The 17,244-nt window shown below is 33.7% G+C and overlaps 1 protein-coding gene across 12 annotated transcripts in view; it reads right to left on the bottom strand.

Annotated features, from left to right (window-relative positions):
- Window positions 1–17,244, bottom strand: part of LOC143247134 (carboxypeptidase A5-like) — a 38,640-nt gene that overhangs the window by 10,649 nt on the left and 10,747 nt on the right. For 7 of the 12 annotated variants that reach the window (XM_076494709.1, XM_076494718.1, XM_076494714.1 and 4 more), the window contains 4 exons: window positions 15,996–16,788; window positions 14,890–14,991; window positions 9,047–9,219; window positions 2,231–2,326 (listed from right to left, as the gene is read on the bottom strand). In XM_076494709.1, the coding sequence (XP_076350824.1) occupies window positions 2,231–2,326; window positions 9,047–9,219; window positions 14,890–14,991; window positions 15,996–16,662 (1,038 nt within the window). In that variant the 5' untranslated portion in view covers window positions 16,663–16,788. The remainder of the gene's footprint in view (window positions 1–2,230; window positions 2,327–9,046; window positions 9,220–14,889; window positions 14,992–15,995; window positions 16,789–17,244) is intronic. The other 5 variants (XM_076494710.1, XM_076494719.1, XM_076494712.1 and 2 more) reach the window with 2 other exon arrangements.

Raw genomic sequence — 17,244 nt, 5'->3', positions numbered from 1 at the left:
TAGATTCAACTGATTAACTGAAAAGAGGGAGTAGGATGTGGCTGATCCAAATTGACTTCATGAAAACCCAACCTAGTAAATGAAGGTGCCATAAAAGAAAAAAAAAGTTCAAGTTCTCTCCAGAATGTCCTTGATCATCAGCAAAAGCAGCCTAAGGAACCCCCCTCCTTCCTGGAGAAACATTCCTGGACCAAATATATGTCTCCATTTCCCAAATAATCAAATCACAAATAGCCATAACTAAGAATGACCCAGACCCCAACCCCAACTGTTGAGAGAACTAGGTAACAGATGTGGAATAGGGGAGGTCTGATTAATCTCCATACTGGAAACAGTAACCCAGGAATTAATGCCCCAAAACATAATGTTGTGCAAATAAAACGTTTTTTTTTTTTATTAATTGTATGGAAATCAACTAAGTGAAGTGAATATCACAACCAAGAATGTTTAACCATTTCAACATTTCTTTAGAGAAACTCATGTCTAAATACTTTGTTAAGAAAAAAAGTGATAAAATTATCTAAATGAGGTGCTTATATACAGTACCAGTATAGCAGAAGGACTGACGTAAGTGGAGAGCATAATGACACAAATATTGCCAAGTGTTTTGAGTAGGGTATAAAAGACAGTAGCAGTGAGACAAAAACAGACTAAAGTTAAGATGAGCAAAAAAAAAGAAAATATGGAGATCAAGCAATAGCTACTAGTGTCAGCAGAAGTTTGTTTGTTTGTTTTGGTGTACTGATAGTCTATCAGGAGCATTTGTCACATCTACTTATACCCACATTCTTTAGAAATCCATCATCTGTAACAAATGTCTAAATACAAGCCGTGTATTTCTGATAAATCCACATCCACACGTGCATTGTCGTACATTATAAGTTATAAAACAATGGCAAAATAACAACAATAAAATGTTATATGCAAGTTAAAAATATTGCTAAACAGTTTGGTAAATAAAAACTTTTCTTAATAATAATAGCATATAAAACTTTATTTACATTGTAGCAAATAAAAGAAAAAGCTTTTTAAGGCTGTGGCATATCTGAAAACGTTATAAATACCATGTCATATAAACATTTCATATACACAATAGCATATAATTTCAAAGCAAAGCACTAGCAAAAAAAAAATCCTGAAAACTGTAGCAAATTAAAAACTTCCTAATTATTGACTAATAAATACAAGAAACAATTTCATCAATAGGGTAAATAAAAATCTTGTTTAACACTGAAGCAATTAAAAAAATATTCCTATATAAATAAAAGCTTTATAATTACAAGATAAAATCAAATTACCTACATGATAGAGAATAATAACTTTTTAAATGCTTTGGTAAGTAAGAGAGATTAATTAACACTGTGTAAAATAAAAAACCTTTCTAATGCTGTAACAAATAATAAAAGACCATGACAAGTAAAAGATACTTCATATTAACGTACCAAGACAAATCTTCCTAAACACCATACAAAATAAAAACTCTCTAAGTGATTTAACAAACAGAAGGAACTTTCAAAATTGTGTGCAAAAACAAAACTTCCTAAATATCATGGCAAACAAACTTCCTAAACACCAGGTTACAAATCATTATTTTACTGCTTGATGTAGTTCTTAAAAATGTTGAAATCTTTTTCTTAGTTTCTTACACAACCAATTAAGTTAGTTTCTTCTGTTATCATTGAAAATATGTTTTATCAGCCAATATGGCATTACTGGCTCCTAGTGTTATTAATACTTTGTACTTTACTAATGATCATTTTAGTTTATTTTTTGAGTGTCCTGATGAAGGATTCTTTTTAGATTATCCTGAGTTCTCATTGAAGTTTGTTACTTTACAACTAACTTACAAAAGGTTTTTATCCTTGATTCTCATTTAAATTTGTTTCTTTATAAGTTGCACAATAAATATTTTTAATCTGAATTCTTAATCAAGTTTGTTACTTCTTAATTAGCCTGCTGACAACTTTTAAATTTATTCTGAAATTCATTCAACTTTGTTGCTTTTCAACTACTGAAGGACTTAATTTATTCTGAATTTATATTCAAGTTTCTTTCCTTTCAACTAGTGTACAGAAGTTTTTAAAATTATTATCAAATCTCATTCAAGCATTTTTCAATATTAATGTACTCAATATTTTAAAAGTGTTCTCAGTCATTCAAGTTTATTGCTTTTTAACAAAGATCCATAAGGTTTTTCATTTATTCTGAATTATCATTCAAGTTTACTTACTAAAAGCTCTTTATTGGGAGGATTAAATAAATCAAAACACTGTTTTTCTGGAAGATCTCCATCACCCCACAACTCCACAGCAAAGGAAAATGGAATCTGAGAAATAAAATGTTGAATTCAGAACAAAAAATACATTTATGGTAGGGAAGAAAATTTTTGTTAGCCCAAAAAATTGAGCTTGCAAATTTTTTTTTTTTTCTGATTTACATATTTTCAAAGTTCTTGACTCTTTCAAATCAGAAAAGTTCCCCTACTAAAGTAGAAATGCAAAGTATGCCTTCTTTATATAAGTATTGTGGCACTATTTCTTGCTTCTTAGTATAGTAAGTGCAGTGAGGTACTATGTTTTATTGGTACAATAAAGGTATTGTAAAACTAAATCTGCTTGATATAAGATGCGTGACACCTCGGCTTCTGGAGTGGTGAGCATAGTGTAATACAATGTATTCTTGATGCAATTAATATAATGAGGCAACATAAGTCATTTAACAATAGGAAGTGTAAAACAATGTTTTTCAGTATAGTGAGTACAGTACGGCATAATATATACATCTATTTGGTAAGAATTTGTTTGTTTGTTTGTTTTGGAATTTCGCACAAAGCTACTCGAGGGCTATCTGTGCTAGCCGTCCCTAATTTAGCAGTGTAAGACTAGAAGGAAGGCAGCTAGTCATCACCACCCACCGCCAACTCTTGGGCTACTCTTTTACCAACAAATAGTGGGATTGACCGTAACATTATAACGTCCCCACGGCTGGGAGGGCGAGCATGTTTGGCTCGACTCGGGCGCGAACCCGCGACCCTCAGATTACAAAGCGCACGCCTTAATGTGCTAGGCCATGCCAGGCCACTTGATAAGAAATCAAGCAGAACAGTTAGTACAGTAAGTGTAGAACTGCATGTTATCTTGATATAATTACACTACATTAATAAAGCTGATATAATTACTCTAGCACAACTAATACTTTGATGTCATTTATAGAATTAGAGCATAACTATATGCTGTATTGGTATAGTGAATATAATTCGTGTAGCACAGGGGAGTGGATGGACCTTCACCAAAATTGGTATAAACATTTATTAAGTCCATGGTATGAGATTCATTGGAACCATGGAGAAATATGTACAAAGCTTTAGTTTTGCATCTTGTAGTTTTTATGGGTATATTTGTGTTTCTGGAATTTTTAAACTACTTTGACCCCCTGTTGGTGGACTTTCATCAAATTTGGTGTGGAGAATCATACGATCCATTGGGAGATAAATACAACTTTCAGTTTTGAATTTTTCAGTTTTTATTGGCCTTTTTTTTTACTATTACTTTGCTCTTTGTTAATAAATATTAACCAAATTTGGCATGAAGGTTTATTGGATATATATATATTCCATTTTGTGGATTTTATAGCAGTTTTTGTATTTAAACATTTTTTCAACTAATTCAAACTCTGTTGATGGATCTTTATAAAATCTGGCATGAAGATTTTTTGGATTTATGAAAAGATATTCATGAATATTTGGTTTTGCATTTTGTAGTTTTTATACTCATATTTTGTAGTTTTTCCCCTACCTCATTTCCTGAAAATGGATGTTGGACAAATTTAGTAAGTAGGTTTTTTTTGAGTACCTTAGAAGATACATACAAACTATCACATTTGCTGTTTGCATTTTTTACCACAAAATTTAGTATGAAGGGTCAATTAGCACAAGGAGATACATACAAATTTTCAGTTTTGCATTTTAAAATTTTTAGGGCATTTTTGTGTTTTTGCCTTTTGTACCACTATTTTACCCTCTGTTGATCAATCTCCATGAAGTTCGGTATTAGGTTCAAAGGATCCATGAGGTACAAATTTTCGGTTTTATGTTTTGCATTTTCCAATTTTTATGTGACCATTTGCTTTATTTGACATTTACTCACATCCTTTGGATGGATCTTCACCATACTTGGTATGGAGGTTCATTCGGCTGATAGAAAGAAACACATTTTAATATTTGCATTATTTGTTTTATGGACATTTTTGTGCTTTTTACAACAAATTGCCTTGGTGTGGTTGAGGTAATTAATGTAATGCAGAATGTTGTCTTGGTGTAGTTAATATCATTACTGTAGAATTGCATACTGTCTTGGTACAATTAAAATTATTTCTGTGACACTCAATGTTGTCATGGAATAGTTAATCTAATTAGTGCAACACTGCATTCAGTCTTGGTATAGATAAATATACTTTGTAGAAAATTGGCACAAACCAAACATCTTGAAACTGAAAAGACATAAGAACTCCCATATTCTACTGGAAGAGGAGGGTGGACACAACAATGTGTCAAGAGGAACATCAACACCAGAGGCAAAGTAACGATGACCATGAAAATTCTATTTTGAAAAGCAGACCATACCTACCTGATTTTTTAAATTGCAAGTAAAGCAAGGATAGGTAGCTATTCCCTTCTGCTTTACTCATAAATCCAATTTGTGAGTACAGTTTGGAACAAGCATATTAATGAAACAAATATAATGGGTTAAAACTGGAGTGATCTTGTGGAACTTCCCATCTCAATACTGTGCATTTAATGGCCATGGAAATTATAGCTGTTAAGTCATAGACTTACATTGTGTAATTGACTCATTTAAGTATACTTGGACAGGCATTACTCACCACATAAAATGATCTACAAAGAAAAAAATGAACATGCCCCAGAAAAATAAGAAGTACATACACAAAAAGGTATCTTACCTAGTTACAGTGTCAGCAAAGAGTGAAGGATGATAATAGGTGGAAGACAGTATCCCAACAAGAAAGAAACAGCTACCTAGAGCAGATAATTCAAGATAAATATATGAGGTGTAGTTCCAGTGCTCGACAGAAGAATAATCTCCAGTGTATAATGAGCATGAGATGTAGGAAGAGGAAATTGCCTAATCAGAGGGAAGACACCAGGAACTAATTACAGGGGAAAAATGAGACAAGGAACAAAACACCAACCAAAGAAAAAGCCAAATCTAAATGGTAATTGAGAAAGGAAAAGTCACAAACAGAGGAGTGGTGCCAAGGAATGAAACAGGGAAAAGGAATCAACTTAAAAAAGCTTTGAAACCAATGATGTGACTCAGAGCAGTTGCAGAACCTATAAAACCAATTGGATTCACCTGGGATTAAATGTGCGAGATGAAAGGAAATGAAAATGAAAAACAAAGAACTTGCTCCACAAGCGTCCAAAGTGGAGGGTAAGAAAAACAACAGATTGACTGAAGCAGCTAAGAAAAACCAAATCTATATCAGCCAGGAAGGAACAACAGGAATGACCAGATTCAGAGTAGCAAGGATGAATGAAATCACCTGGGGAGTATGACAAATGGTATAAAAAAAATAAAGGTACACACAAGTCCTAATCTTACCCAAGAGTATTGACAGCCAAGGCAAGTGAACAAGTAACTAGTGACAAAGACCTACAGATCTGAAATAAGTTCAAAGAGCAAGACCTGAAACTGGTTCCTAATGCCACGGTGAACAAATTTAAGACAACTCCATGAGGAATGAATAAAAAAGTCAGCATAAAAATAGAGAATTTTGACTACAGGCATCCTCCATCCTGGAGAAAAGGCCCCACTACAGTGTGATAAAAAGATAGTATGTGGAAAAGAACCAAAAAGTGGTTGAGGTGAAATCACATGACTATAACCTGTTTTGATAATACACAACTAACAGTGGAACTCGTAGATATAGGGCTGATAAATGATTGAAAGGTGCCAGTCATTGGTCAAAGAGACAAATAAACAATTGAAAAAGTAAAAAATGAATCTAGTAATATAGTTACCATACATGATGCTTGTCACAGGAGTAACACACCCATAAAAAATGAAGTGGAAGAAAGGAGCCATTTCTAAGTTCAAAACAGAAGTGGAAGGGAAACAAACTTGATACAAGATAGTGCCCCACCCCAGAAGACCCCAAAAACAAAGTCACATTTGTATAGAGAAAAAGCCAAAAATGAAAATCACATCAACATGGAGGTAAGTTGAAGAGAAAGGTATTCAACAAAAATCTCCACAAAATACATGGAATACCTCAGAAAGTGGGTGTATGGTGGTCAATACCAGTAGGAAGGGCAGTAGGGGACTATGAAGCCTGGAGAAGTTAGATAGTAAGAAAGGGATAAGATTAATAGTTTCTGCTCCCCACCCATACAGGCAACAGAGATTTGAAGCATAGAGACAAGAAAACAATGTGTCTAATGGGTAAGCTAAGGCAAAATGAACCAAAGTCATTGAAGAGTAAGGCATTCAGGTCCATCTCTCAAACAAGAGCAAAGACGTTCCAGCATAATCCAAAATTACTGGAAAAAGAAAAGAAAAACCTGTATAAAAATGACTAAGGAAGGCCTGCAGTAGAGGCCTGGGAAAGCCAATACAAAATAAGGTGGAGGAAAACTGAAATTTATATCATCATGAATAAGTTTGGCAGTTTGAAGAAGAAGGTAAGCAACAGTGGCAGAAGGCTAGGAAAACCATGTTAAAATCATGTTTTAGAACAAAAGTCCTAAAAATGAAATTAATTCTAACAGGTATAAAATGTAATTAATTACAAAAAGGAAAATGTTGTTACATTGTAATATTAAGTGTATATTGACAACAAAATTTTGCAAATGGTATTTGTTGAAAAAATATATTTAATCTAATTTATGAATTACCAACAAGATGAATGACTGATAATCTTAACATTACAAAAACATATGTTAAGCCTAACTTTGTTCTACAAAATATTTAATTAAACATTAATTAAAAAAACCATCACATTATGAGTAGGTAAAAATCTACATAAATGTATGTTGTTGAAACTAAATAAATACAAATATATATTCAAAAAACTATAACAGTATAGCATATTATCTGTCCAAAGCTGGCAGCTTCAAATGTGTGGGCCACCAAATTCAAGGCCCTATGAAGGTCAACTCACATAATGATCAATCTCCCAAAGTGTTCATGGCAACAAATCTTCAATCAAGTACTGCCACCAGAAGCCTACCTAATTGTGCTGGAAGTAAATAATTACATTTCTAAACTGGAAACACAGGCTTCAGTGAAAACCAAAAAAGTGATAAACAATAAAGATGATTTATCTCCTAAAACATGTAAAGCAGAGTAGACAAAAATAGAAACTATCTCCATTTCATATGAAACTAAGAAAAAGGAACACACAGGAAGAGAGCACAAACAAAAAGTGGAGGGTTGTCGCATGATGATTTTCATATAAAGCACAATTGAACCATGCTGATCTTGAAGTACATAGAAGCTTAAGGCTTGTAGTATGCGAAAAATATTTGTAGATAGAGGGAAGCACTAAACAAGCATAACTATGTGTGTGGCCAGATGTAATGTACTATATCAAAAAGAACATTTTTGTAGACAAATTTGACTTGTTTTCAATATATTATTTTAAAATCAAGAAATTATGTGCTGTCCATTTATTGTTTTAATTTAATGCCAACAAACTTGCATCAAATTCTTGTTGATACAAGATTCATTTTTCAGTGATGTCGAGAAAACCCACTTATAGAGAAATATACATGTAAAAACGGCTCGTTTGGGTTGAGAAAATTTTTTACGTAGAGGAGTGAACAACGTTTCGACCTTCTTCGGTGAACCTGACGATGACCGAAGAAGGTCAAAACATTGTTCACTCCTCTACGTAAAACATTTTCTCAACCCAAACGAGCCGTTTTTACATATATAAGATTCATTTTTGTTTCCATTTACAAAAAATGTTTAAAATATGCATGATTTGCTTCACACACTGACAGTTTTCTCTATGATACAGCTTTAAATACACATTGCAAAACTTGAGGCATAAAATTCCGTATTTCATCTAATTGTCAGCAAAGTTAAGCTTGCAAATTTTAAGATTCAAAAAGGGAATTAATGAATTCCCAATTTACAGTTATATGCTTTTTTCATGTTTGGTAGAAATAATAGTATTGTGAAACAGATTTAAGTTAGATGATCAAAAATAGCTTCAACTCTCTACTAGATGTGCTGAAAATAGTAGAAAGACACTCTGGGTCATGAAATGTACTAATTAAAGTTCTGAGTTGGTGAGTAATAAGGTTTTCATTATTTTATTTGAGACATTGGTATTCCTCATTTCAAGTACTTTTGGTCCTCTTATTGGAAAAACAGTGATGACTTGTTTGCATAATTTCAAAGGTTGAGATCAAAACGATTCCTAGTTTGAAACATTTAAGTTATGAAATAAGACTCAAAGATTTAAATTTATTTCCTGCAAACTGAAGAAGAACTAGAGGCAACTTGATTCAGGTGTTTAAAATCATTAACGTTTTGGATAAACTTTCCATGAGAGGTTTGTTGAGATGATAGATAAATTTTGGGTATGAAATTCTGAATAACAGAAGAAATAAGTTCTGTAAATTCAGGTCAGAGCTGGTTATTTAACAAAAAACACATTCCACTTTAGAATTGTTAACCCATGGAATAGTTAACCAAAATGTCAGTTTGAATTCCTTTCTGTTTGTTACTTTTATGGATGTAAGAAGTTATATTTACATTGGAAAATTTTGTGTGTTAGGTAACCTCGATGTGTTGAATTGTCTTCAATGACCTAACCTTTAGTTCTTTTTCTCAAACTCTTTCCTATAAAAGCTAAAGACAATGCCACCAGTTTTCTTTCATTATATAAAATTACAGCATTAACGATAGCAATATGCTTCAAGTCTTAATATTATACCATTTACCATTACAAACAATACACAAAAGTTTCAGTGCTTTTCACAAAATATATATATGATCATACTTTGATCACACCTCACCTTTTTAATTCCAGCCATGTAATCAAAGATTGTGCCATCTGCAGTGTACTGGTTAACAACAAATGCTTGGCCATACACAAAATGAGGGTCAGTTACCTCTGCCATTTCTTTGGCTAGCTTCATCATTAATTCAATGTTTGATGGTTTACGCTTCAGCCTTTTAGACATGGAATCTATATTTAACAGTAAACAACATATTTAAACAATCACAGGACCTGACAAGTTACATCACCACCACCACTTGTTTTGACAGCAGGATGTTTATATACAAAAAATATTCATCAGTCAATTATTATCTGCTATCCATGTCTTTTAGATAATCTTATTTCATATCCAGAACACACCAATCATAGTGCACTAAGTGACTGAAATGGAAAGGCTTTTGTGTACCACATTTTGTCATTTTTCTTATGTAGTACTGAATTTATTATTTATATACACTTGATATAATTTATAGTGTTAGACTTGTTTTACTTACACATGCACATAGATATATTTTAGACATAAAAATAGAGCTAGAAAGACTACCAAATTTGTTCTCAACAGTATAATAATAAGACTTACTTCCAGTTTAATCTAAGTTAAATTAAAATGTCAATCATCTTGGTGTTTACTTCACTGGGATCACTCACCTTCACTGTAAGTGTGTGCGTGTGTATGAATATCTAAAATGCACATCAGTGGGAAATATGCACTGGTAGAATTAACTGCTGTTTACTGCTGAATTGTATGCCATTTCTCTTGCCCTGAATCATGTTGAAACTATGCAATATATGAATTGTACAATCTATACTGATTCACTCAGCTGTCTATTGGTCCTGACATCATTTCATGTTAGATACCATTATATTCTTATCAATATCCAAAATAAACTGGCCCATCTCTCTCTATTATCTATCTCTGTTCAGTTTTTTTGGATACCAGGTCATGTTGGTATTTGTGGGAATGAGCTAGCTGACAGAGCAGCAAAGTCTATCTGCTCTGGCTCTATCACCATCGTCCCTGTTCCATACATGGACTATGGTCCAGTTATCAAAATCCAACTGTACACCAGTTGGCAGTCAATCTGGAGCAAGCAACAAAATAATAAGCTTTTTCAAATCAAGCCTTTTTTAGCTCTTTGGCTTTCTTGTTTCTGTAAAGATTGAAGGGAGGAGGAAGTTGTTTTGGCTAGGCTACTCATTGGCCACAGTTTTTTAACTCACCACTTCCTTTTATCTGGTACTGATGCACAAATGTGTGGTCTGTGTGGCACTCAGGTCACAATTGTACATATTTTATTATCATGCCATCATTGCAACCAAGAATGATGACACCATTTTAAATGTATTTTTAAGGTAAGTTTGCCCTTGACAGTAGCCAGTGTAATAGGTGATACTGGCTACCTTACTCATGTTTTCACATTTTTAAGAGCCATTGGTCTTTTAAACTGAATTTAAGGTTTTTATTGGACTATACATTGTTTTAGCATGATTTCTTTACACATTTTAATTTTATTTTGACATGAACCCAGGACTGGAAAGGCCAACTTCAGGTGACTGACAGCAAGTTTGAAATTAATGCTTCAGTCTTCCTGGCAGGTCTTATTTTTAGATATTTTATGTATTTTTTACCTTCATTTCCATATACCATTATCGTGTATTACATCTTGTTTGGCACAGACATCCTAGTAGCCTTGTGCCAATAAACATGAAATATCTACTTACCTACCTTGGTTAGATCCTTTCTAACTCTTCTTTTTTTTAAAAAGAAAAATTTCATATATCTTAACCTGTCTTAGCATGACACCTTTTCCATCCAAAGTGTCATATTATTAATCTTTCTTTGAACATTTTCCAGCAATGTCTTCCTTTAGGTAATAAGCCAAAGACTGAACACAGTACTCTTAAATATTGGCCTAACCAGTGACCTGTACAATGAAATTGCAACTTTGTTAGAGACTTGTGTTAAGTGTTTCCATAGATAGACTTAAAATTCTAGTTTAAGAGTCTTATCCACAAAAACACCAAGATCCTTTTCTTCCTTAACACTGTTAAATTTATTCCCATCCAAAGTATACTTATATTTCAAAATATTATAACTGACATGCATTATCTTGACTTGCATATATTGTAATTAAAATATATCTTTGTAGGGAACTAGTTACTGAAAATGTTAGTTAGTCCATTCCTTGATGCCAAGGTCTGATGAATGATTTGCATATTAATACAAATTAACATAACTTTTGAACTGGTGGTTGAAAAAATGCTAGAGGTAAATTTAATCAAAGATTCCTTCTGGCTTTGATGTCTAACTTGCCGAGCCTGTGCACAGGCTTGCAGAAATGCAATGCAGTTTGTAAGCGTGGGATATCTATGAAATTTATCCCAAACATGTTTCTGAGCTTTTTGTGTTATAGAACAAGAAAAATTCTATCAAGGGCAGAGATGTCATGGGAAAGATGTTGAGGTTTTGGGGATGCCCTGAGCAGCCGCTTGGACAATACAGTTAGTTACTACTGCTACATAATCATCTATCAATGATTTACATAAGATCAATAAGACAGCAGGATCAAGTTCCGAGAGAGCAGTGAAAGAGGGCCAGTTGGCCTGGTCCAACTTCCACTGAGGCACATGGGTTACGTGGCACTGACCATGGATAATGTCTTTTAATACAATAGGAATATGATCACTACCCCATGGATTGATGTCAACCTCCCAAGAAAAGCAAAGGGGAGCAGATATAAAAATCTTCAGCAGTAAACGACTGACAGGGTGCATGAAAATAAGTGTAAAAGCCAGTATTGAAGAGTTGTGATTCAGGAGCATATGCTCTCTAACACGACTCCTCACATCAATACCAGAACCACCCCAGAGGAAATTATGCCCATTAAGATCCCCCAAAATTAAAAAGGGGATTGGTAGTTGCTCAATGAGGGCATCAAGGTCTGAGGGATGATAATTTTTTCCAGGGGTGAGGTACAGAGAGCAAACAGTGATGATACAAACCAAGGAGATACGGATGGCTAGAGCCTCCAAGGGCATATTCAATGAAAAGGACTGGGTGGGCACATGTTGATCAACCAGCAGTGCTACTCCCCTATGTACTTACACAACACATGACCTGCCATTTCAGTATAAGAAGTATTGTTGAATTTTGACTGTATTAGTAGGTTTTAAAAATGGTTCCTGTAAAGAAAGACATTTGGGATGATAAAAATCAGTCAAATCCTTGATGTCATTCACATTTGATTGAAAACCTCGACAGTTCCATTGGGTTAGCATGGCCATTTTTCTTTAATTTGGAGGAGAATTTGGCACAGAGACCTTCTACTTGAGATCATGTTTTTTTCTTTACTGAACATAGGTCAGTCACTCTCTGGTGATCCTGCTCTGGATTGAGCAAGCAGGTCAGAGTTTGTAGTCATACATTCCAGTGATTGAGGATGTGAATGAATGGGTTGTCTAATTTTTGGGGTGTCAAGTGAGGAAGACCCCACGGAAACACCTGGGCTTGAAAAAGGTGAAGTTGGGCAATGACTGGAAGATGATGTAGGGACAGAGACAGAAGTAGATACTGATTCCTTAACTTTTGGAGGGTACTAGATTAAGATGCACTGTTAAGGATTTTGTAGAAGGTACAGACAGGTCTGTCTGGACTCCTACTGTAGTAGTGGAATGGATTACAGCAGCATAAGTCTGAGATGGAATTGGGAATAGTAATTTCCGAGCCTATGGATAAGTAATATTATGAAGTGTCTTGAGACAGTGTACTTCTTTCTCTTCCATCCATTTAGGGCAAGAGGTAAAACAGGAAGGATATGGACCATTAAAGTTAACACAATGCAGTTCTAGTTGGCATTCAAAAGCATCATGGTCTTTACCAGCATAACGGGCACATGTTAAGGAACCACAGCAAGATGTTCTCAAGTGACCAAATCGTTGACAATGAAAACATCTAACAGGGTTAGGAATATACGACTGCACCTTCCAATTCAGATATCCTGCCTTGATTGTGGTAGGAGAGCTCGATATTAGAAAATTTGTTGACTCCATAATCCCGTCTCTAAAATTTTAGCTCACAGCTGTAACACCTTGGCTGGTGAAATCTGCAAGGATCTCTTACTCTGGAATGGTCTTTAAATCCCTCTCAACTATACTGCCTCTGGAAGAATGCAAAGTAGAATGAGGAGTGACCTCAATGGGTATATCCCCAATGGCCTTTGACTTCAAGAGAAGTTTGGAATGTTGTGATGAAGCTGTTTCCACTAAAATGTCTCCAGACCATAATTGTTTTTACCAATTTAGGTGAGCCAGCAAGGCCTTCTAAACCCTTCTGAATAAAAAATGGAGATACCTGCCCTAAGGGTTTTTCAGTTAAAGAATGTATAATTAAAAATTGCAAGACAGATTCAAGTTGTGAGTTCGACCTACAGAGTCATCAATGTATGGTCGTTTGCCAGTCATCGGAATTTTTTCTATACTGCCAAACTTTTTTATTTTAGGGATATCAATAATAAAAAACGAATATATTGGTGCCCACTGATCCCACCCACCATGGAGCCTTACGAAGGGACACACTACAGTGCCATATAAAGTCACTGCAGCAAATCCAGGGTTTTGTTAGCGCTATACCCAAACATCAGTATCAGACATAATTTCCACTACACCTGTTGAGGACTTCCAACACTGGAATTGGACCCCTCAACCACCAGGACACCACACACAGCAAACATGCAGGTAGATGTTTAGATCCCAGAGGAGGTAAACTGAAAGTACAGAACCTCCACATTGAGGGGTCTGACTGAGGTGTTAAATGTTAAAGTAAATGAGTGTCAGTTCATTATCCTTTTTCATATTTAATGGTCAGAATAGCAGGCCTACGGGATCAGTAGATCAGTCTCTAAAGCCATCTAAATAATGTGCTGTTATGTGGTATGTGCTAGTGGTATGGAAAATAGGATTTTAGATTGTATCTACAGAAATAATGAGTACAAGTCTAAAGATATTATACTTTCATTGCATTGGTCACTGGTTAAGCCACATTTGTAATGCTGTGTTCAGTCTTGAGCTTACCTTAGGAAAGACACTGAATTGTTGGAAAGGGCTCAGAGAATGGTTACTAGAATGGCAACTTGGATGGATGGGATATCATATAAAGAGAGGTTGAAATCTCTCAAGTTGATTTCTCTTGAAAAAAGAAGAGTTAGTGGGGATCTGATTGAATTGTTAAGATTTCAAAAGGAACTATTAATGTTGATGCATCAACATTTTTCATATGTAACAGTGAGAAGAATAGGAGTAGAAGACAATATATATATTTTGGTATGGTAAACATCATCTCATGCTTGGAAAGATTTTTTAACAGGGCATGTGACATTTGGAACATGGTGTCTTCAGATATGATGGATGCAAAAAATTTAACAGTATAAGGAAAGGCCTTAGTAATATTTCAGTTACAAAGGCTGCTTTTTGAGTTTTAGGGTCTTTTAAAGTCAAGTTTGGTTGTCTTTAGTTAAATGGATGGGACAGCCTTGATAGACCAACAGGATCCTTGCTGTCCTAAATTTTATGTGATAGCATAGCATAAAAATACAAGTAGTGAAATGTTTTTATAGACAAAATCTATTTTATCCAAATACCAGTGAACTAGCAATGTAGTTATTTCATTAATGGGGGAAGTGATATCATTAATCCATTATAAAATAAAAAAACTTCATACTCTATAACATAATAATTTCTCTGAAATACTGGTTTAAGATAAAAAATTAAAAAATGGCAAAGATGTGGTTCATTGCATTATAGTGTCGGTAATTTTTCAAATCTCAGTTATTCAAGGATTGAGTACATTTAATCCTCACTCACCTGCAAATGGTACATAAATCTCCCGAATTCCTGAATGAAATGAAACAAAAGCATCAAAACTGTATTTCTTGGTAATGTCCAACAAAACAAAACATTCTGGTTCTGTAATAATAAGAAAAAGAAAGACTTAAATCTTTATCATAAGAATTGTTTCTGAATATGGAATTTAAGTAATACCAAAGAATTAGATTCAACATATACTTAACGTGTATGCAAAATACCAGCTTCTAATAAAAAAACACAGATATTCATTTAAAATAGCATAGAGTTTCATCCTACTCTAGCAGAGATCTTTTACTACTAACACAGATCTTCATTTGACTACTACAAATCAATGAAGCTTGTCACATTAACAATTATTAGTCATCCCCTAAACCTTGTTTTCAACATTAAAATAAATAAGAAAATTATAAACTTATATGAATATATTTATCTCTGTATTCTTAAGACAGTTGGTATATTAGCACTTTAATTAAAATAAAGTACAGGTATACTTATCTTTGTACAGTATCAACATCAAACTAGTTCATATGAATGTAATATCTAATTTACTTTGTTCATGTAATTTTTTCAAGAAAACAAAAACTGAATACATAACAATCACAATGGAGATATCAAATAATGAGTAGGGATTTGAAAAACTGCAAAAAACTTCAGTATCAAGGAACTATAAAACAGGTACATAGAAAATTTATTCAATAAATTTTCTTATTTACATTACCTTTATTTTTCACAGCAAGTAACTTTCTACATTTATGTACATGTAACTGTGAAAAAGTACCACCTCTGATAAAAAATTAAATTTTATTTTCATAGTAAAAATAACCTCATGACTTGCAGTACATGATGTTGAAATTTAGATATAATTAGAAATATATCCATATTTATAAATATGAACAGCTTTCTAATTATATGAAAATCTATGATTTTAAATACTATCCTTAAGACAAAAGTATCTCTGTAAATTGTAAAGATACAACAATTCTTAACCATTATTTAAGTTTTAAGATGAAGTTAAGAACAGACAGTTAAAGAAAAATTTAGACTTATGAGATAAATATTAACACATGTATACTTCTATAACAACAAAAGGCCAAGAATCATACCAGAAAATGGCTGTGGTCCCCTCAATTCCTCAGATCCAGTTTCTGAAGAACTCCCTTCTCCTCCGTAGTTCCAGTTGAAGTTTCGATTCACATCTACTCCTGTGCTTGTTCCTCTCCAACAGTAATTATGGCTTTTTTCAATATATTCTCTACCATCAGGGTTTAACAAGACAATGATGAACAAATCTACTTTGGAAAGCATCTTTCTGCTGAACAGCTCTTCTGGAGAGTCAATAACAGAATGAAGTCCCTGACTTAAATTTCTGAGAAGGTGAAAAAGGCTTTCAATGGGAAAATATTCTCTAGCATGTTCTCCAAAGGAAAAGAGAATTCTCACTTTGGATGGTGTCCACCGAGGTTGTCCGTTTTCAGTAGGTTCATGACTGTCTGAGAAATTGGCAATGTGTAGCAAAAGTTGAGAGCGTCCATGTCTAGAGACATAAGTATTATCAAGCTGCATGTAAGATGGGTTTCTTTCAACTATATCTGATATTTCAGAGTATATCTTAGAAAGGTTATGATAAACATTATAATCTGGCAGGTACTTTTCGTTCCTCAGAGCAGTATTGCTGATGCCTATTGCCCAACTAAAACACATCATTACAAATAACATACATTTTTCATCAAATTTATAATTTAATATAAAAGTTCTTAAAAAATCTGCCATTATTAACTTCCACCGTAATTTAATTCAGTACAACAAACAGGACTCTAATAAACCTCCAAACTTCAAGATCTTCACATTATTCATTCCATCTTCCAGGACTGTATGCAAGACTATAAAGTGAAGAAACTGAAAAATTAAAGGTAATAGTAATAACAGTCACTATAATTTTAAATCAATAATTTGAAATATAAAATACAATAATAACAATCATACTATGGTTTCTGCTGTGACTTTCATCTTAAAAGTTTAAAACCAACCAACTATTGAAAAATCAAGTACAACTGATTTCATGATCTAATAATCAGAAACAAACCACTATACTATCTGTAAAAGACTATTTCAAGCCTTTATTATCTAAACGGGCATAAAATTCATTCATATTTCTTGATATTAACTAAAACATCTAAAACAAATACCACAGCAAAAAATGCAACTTTCATTTTTCATAAGGGAAAAATTATTCTATTCAGTAGTTTGAGCAGCAGTTGTCAAGCGTCCTGCCACAGGGTGATACATGTCAACCTCACACAATGAGAGAGGGGTAGAGACAAATACGTCACAAATACCAGAGAAAATGATGTC

This window comes from Tachypleus tridentatus, chromosome 3 (assembly GCF_004210375.1).
Source record: "Tachypleus tridentatus isolate NWPU-2018 chromosome 3, ASM421037v1, whole genome shotgun sequence".
Classification (NCBI taxonomy): Eukaryota; Metazoa; Arthropoda; class Merostomata; order Xiphosura; family Limulidae; genus Tachypleus; species Tachypleus tridentatus.
The sequence above is the reverse complement of the archived record's forward strand: the minus strand, read 5'-3'. Positions and strand labels throughout refer to the sequence as shown.